The sequence below is a fragment of the Lolium rigidum genome, unplaced genomic scaffold (assembly GCF_022539505.1).
Source record: "Lolium rigidum isolate FL_2022 unplaced genomic scaffold, APGP_CSIRO_Lrig_0.1 contig_67614_1, whole genome shotgun sequence".
Taxonomy (NCBI): domain Eukaryota; kingdom Viridiplantae; phylum Streptophyta; class Magnoliopsida; order Poales; family Poaceae; genus Lolium; species Lolium rigidum.
The window spans coordinates 17,799-22,944 of NW_025901333.1; the positions used below are offsets into that span (position 1 = coordinate 17,799).

At 48.1% G+C, this 5,146-nt stretch overlaps 1 protein-coding gene across 2 annotated transcripts; it reads right to left on the reverse strand.

The window, feature by feature from the left end:
• Positions 1 to 319: 319 nt before the first annotated feature.
• On the reverse strand, positions 320 to 3,452 carry LOC124682087 (protein ENHANCED DISEASE RESISTANCE 2-like). 2 transcript variants are annotated; one of them, XM_047216850.1, is made up of 3 exons: positions 3,012 to 3,452; positions 2,294 to 2,876; positions 320 to 649 (listed from the first exon to the last, which is right to left on the reverse strand). In XM_047216850.1, exons 1-3 carry the CDS (start codon positions 3,381 to 3,383, stop codon positions 642 to 644), a joined length of 963 nt encoding a protein of 320 aa, XP_047072806.1. In that variant the 5' UTR covers positions 3,384 to 3,452; the 3' UTR covers positions 320 to 641. The 2 variants fall into 2 exon arrangements, with proteins under 2 accessions (XP_047072806.1, XP_047072805.1); XM_047216849.1 differs by lacking the exon at positions 320 to 649 and having other exon boundaries at positions 1,955 to 2,876.
• Between the last annotated feature and the right edge of the window lie 1,694 nt (positions 3,453 to 5,146).

Consider the following 5,146-nt stretch of genomic DNA (forward strand, 5'->3'; position numbering starts at 1 on the left):
ATCCCAAAGCTTGCTCCTTTGCGGAGTCAGGATATGCCTTCCTTGTCTCGGGACACTACCTACGCAGAAGACTACCAAAGCTGCCAGCCGAAAGGCAGAGAAAAATTTAAATATACTGTACAAATCACATGTCTACGATGTTCAGAAAGAAAAATACTGTAAACATCACATGTCTGCGATGTTCACGTCCTACTCCCATGATCGTCAGACTAAAGAACAACACGTGGAAGCGCGGATCGCCAGCCAAAGATTCCAATCACACCGGACATCACTCAGTTAGTAAACAAGCTGAGAGCAGAGAAGACCACGCCAAATTTCAAACTGACGGCGAAACGTGCGATTTTTTTCAGAGCCGAGATACAGAAGAAGCCGGGGAATTATCATCGTTCCAGCCTTCCAGCACTCCGGTAAACTACTAATCTAGAGTAATAATCTGCTAGCACTGACATCGACCAGGTCTGAGCGCTAGTTGATCACATTATGAATTGAGCATTTCGCGGCGGCGGCAGCAGCAGCTAACCACTAGCTTAATCTTCTTTTATCTTTCCTGACCTTCCTCTTCTTTGACGTTCTTGCCGACCGTCTTCTCCAACCGAAGATTTATACTTGTATATCCTCATGTATGATGTATCTATCCATGCCTATTTTCCTGCAAATTAGAAATTAACATGTTACTTCCTCAACCATGTACATGATAGTACCTCCAAGCCACCAGGTACTGTCACTATCTTATAAAAAAAGAAAACAAGATGGATCGTACACCCTATATGACAGACTTAACAAGCGACGATTTTGGCTTGCTTAAAGGTATGTTAACAGCCGTCCCTAATCCAAGTTTCTCAACGCGTCAACTGATAAACATCAAGTCCCTGACTTTTCTCACAACTCAGGTAACGCAGCACTAATACTACAGTGCTACTGCAGAGAATACCAAGTGGGCTACGTTGCAAATGAAGCTCCAACAAGACACCCTGTTTCCTTGTCCAAAAACAGCGAGGATTGTTCAGTCAAGAGATAACGATATGAGAAGTTGCTTGCCAAAACACCATTATATGTTGTGCAATGCCAAACCTAAACAGCTCATAATACGAATGAGACAGCCAAATCCATGACAAAAGCCTGAGCGGCAACCCCACCTAAAATAGCATCCTGATTGATCATAAGCATACCTAAACAATCATGTAGAGTGCACACATGCCTGTGTCTCCCCCTAAAGCAACGAAACAGCTGAACGCGCAACGAAAGGAGTAATCAAGAAGACGATTGCGAGTAAATGCAATCTGTTTTTCCAAGGCAAAGATCATGGCCAATCTGGACAACGGTTGGGTGCGTCCGTGATAACTAATACGGAGTACATGATAATCAGGTAAACAGTTAACAGACTTGCAGTGACACACATGAACTAAACCTGCATTCTCCCAGTGTCACACAGAGACAGTAGTGTGGGTATCTATAAACTTGGTGTATACCCTTGTACCCTTCATTCTAAGAGCAACAAACACACTACCTCAACCTCAATCATGATTCCATCTACTGTAAAGCATGCAATGTTCTACTCTAGATGCCAGTTACAACACGCTAAAGGAGTGAGGAATGTGTAACAGGTGTACTGTGTTAAGCACATGCCTTTGCAAGCCAGTGCCAAGCACCTATCAAATCGCCAAACTTGCGATCTTCGAAGATCCTGAACTCCTAGAAATGAAAGGATGGGGAAAGGGCCAAATAAGCCTCCTTCTCCGCACATGCCAAGATATGGGGGACTAATCTTGACAACAGTTAACACCATCACTCCATATCACAATCTCATTAAACAAGTCAAATTGCCTCTTGTATTTTTCCAGTGGCCGTACTAGTTAGCCCACAACATCAGATCCCTAGTCCCACAACAGTAGATCAATTAATTAATCAGAAAAGAAACCTGCACGCTGCATCACCGCTGAAAAAGAAGAATATCCCCAGCAAGCACATCAAGAAATATTCTGAAGGAAAAAATAATGCGTTGAGGTGTTGAAAAGGCAATGCCAATCACACTCAGGCTCTCGCAACTGATATAAGGCTCAGCTACGATAATTCAGTGACACCCGCAACTGAGATAAATAATCATGGACTTATTATCGAGTGACACATGCTAACCCGATGAATTGGTTCGTCTACTCTATCTATAATAATAAGTTTGTATCATCGATTTTGTCAGCTCGATCACCATATAGAAGTGGTCAAATTAGCCGCATTGAAATATCTAGCAACGGATGCTATGAAGAATATGTCAGTCAAGAGGAATTTGAGGCCTCACCTCCGGTCTGCCGTTCCTGGCAGCTCATCGACCTCTTGGCGCCGGCGCGTTCCTGGTGGCGGCTATCGTTGGCCACCCTCGCCGACCCAACCCTGAACCCCGGCGCGGCCTTGCCGGCCGTCTCAGACGCTGCCTCGTCAGACGCCGTCTCGACGTACTTGGCCGAGCCCATCTCCATCTGCGCGATGCGCACAGCGCCGAAGAGCTTCTCGGGCAACTCTTCCTCTGACTGGGACTCCACAAGGAAACCCATGTCGATGGTCACCGACGTGACGGCGCCAAGGGCCAGATGCAGGATGGCGCTGGCGATCGCTGAGCTGCCGATGTCGACGTCGATCTCGAGGTAGTCGTCGCCCTTGTGGTAGCGGCAGGTGAGCGCGCGGCCGAGGAGGCACGCGCCGTAGTTGCCGACGGTGGCGCGGACGAGCCAGGGGCCCTTGACGATGCGGTTGACGATCTTGAAGCGCGCGTTGCGGTACGCGTCGTCGCCGTAGACGAAGCGGCCGAGCAGGGAGTCCGGCGGGATGGGCGCCTCCGCCGCGAAGTAGAACACGGAGCTGTACGCGTCGGGCCGGCCGGGGACCTGGAGAGACACGGGATCGACTCCCAGAGTCAGCCACACACACACTCAACTAAAAAAAAGATGTTTTTTTTCCATCTGGGGATTCCTAGTTTCCTACGCCTAGATGGGATCGATCGATCGGGTTTGGTATGGGACCTGGAGATTGACGGCGACGAGGAAGTGGGCGTCGGGGTCCTTGCGGAGGCGCGCGCGGCGGAAGGCGGCGGCGACGGGGATGTCGTCGCGGGCGAGGACGTGGTCGAGGCGCGCGTGGGAGCGGAGCCAGTCGACGCCGGCGGGGCGGAGGAGCCAGTCCGGGGAGGACGGCGCCTTGGCCCGCCTCCCGCCGCCGCCCGAGAAGTAGCCGCGCGCGCGCAGGTGGAACAGGTCCCCCGGCGGCGAGGCCCACCCGTTGGTGCCCCTGTCGAGGTCCACCTGCCGAAGCGAGCCGGCGGACACGGCTTCCTCCCGCCAGTTGCCGCCGCCGGATTCGTCCTGCTTCCGGCGCTGGGGCGTCGTCGAGGACATGGACGCCGGCCGGGGATGGGCACGGAGTGGGTCGGGTCTGGTCGGGTCTGGGTGTCCTTGCGCGAATTGTGGGAGGCGTTGGACTTTGGCAATCGGTTGTGATGGGAGCTTGCGCCTATAAAACAGTGGGGTTGTGGGATTCGTAGGAAGGAAGGAGAGCCCTTTGCTTTCGAGGACCTCCTCCGCTTGTGTGTCTCTAGCTAATTTGTGTGTCTAGTTAATTTTCTGGTCTTCTGTGTCAGTAACTCTATCCACCGAACGACCCTTCATTTTGCTACTCCCTCCATACAGTACCCATTTCAAGAAAAAAAAAATTTACTACTAATTTGGTTAACAAAATATAAAATATCTGCCACAAAAATTATACCATTGGAAACTTTTTCCTAATTTAGTTAACAAAATATAAGATATATCACAAAAATTATACTATTGAAAACTTCTTTTGAATATAAATCCAATGGTATAATAAAGAACATTATTATATCTCAATAGTTCATAATAAGTTTCATGCCATGTTATAAATGTATTAATCGAAAACATTGACACACGTGTGGTAATTAAATAAACCAGGTTCCCTAGTGTTCCTTTATGTGAACTAGCTCATTGGTCATCTGATGATCGAGTTTCTTGATCATGGACATTCATATCAATTGATAAAGGGATCATATCATTGGGTGAATGATATGATAGACATACCCAATATGTATTGCAACACAATCAAAGCACATAGTTCAACATTGCGACAATTATAAAAGTGTAGTAACCTAATCCTTAGACCGTGAGATCGTATCTAACAACTATCACTGGATGCTGCCTTGGCTGCATCAACCGTCACAGGGTGATCATAAAAGTGTTCTCAAGTATTTCGAAGGGGTAGGCTGAGGCATATGTATCGATATCGGGATTTGTTCATATGCGTGATGAAAAGATACTCTTAGCCCATTTGATGAGATTATATTCATGAAACTGTGCATCTTATGACTAGGTCATGAGGATGGAATATCACGGGAACTAGTTGAATAGCCTTGTCGATAACAAGATTAAAGTAGGTATGATGATACTGACGATCAGGTCTCGTGCAAGTGTTGGTATCGAAGTAACAAAGGGAATAGGAATCAACGTTTATGGTTCAACGACATGTGTATATTCTTGGAATGCACATGTGTCATTATGGGCATAATGATCATTGATTGGAGAGGCCTCTCGATCATGTCGGTAGTATTCCTAAATCATAGGGTAACACACTTAAGGGTTCGGTGATGCTCAGATATGCTTATGGAATCATCTAAAAACTCGAAGAATAGAGAAGAGAGAGCCGGAAGGGTTCGGGAGAATTCGAAGGATGTTCAGAGTGGTTCTAGAGGTGTATCGGGTCATTGGGAATTAAATAATATGTATTATGTATGAATTAAATGAACTGATATTAAATATATGTTATTTATTTAATAAATAAAAGGAATCCCACCTTAACGGGCCCCTCCCAGAAGGGAGCCCATTAAGGGATCGGCCGCCCCAAAGTGGATAAGGGTGGGGGCGTCCTAGGGTTAGGGTTTGGGCGCATGGGCCATCTTGGGCCCCTGCCCCCTCTCTCTTGGCCCAGCCGCACCCCTGCCCCCTCCCCTATATAAGGTGGAGGAACATGAGGGGACAGAGCACACAATTCCCATGAGGAAAAGGAGAGCCCCCTCCAGGAGCCTCTCCCTCCTCCTCCTCCTCTCTCTCTCTCCCTCTCCCTATCCCTCTCCCTCTCCCTCTCCATCTCC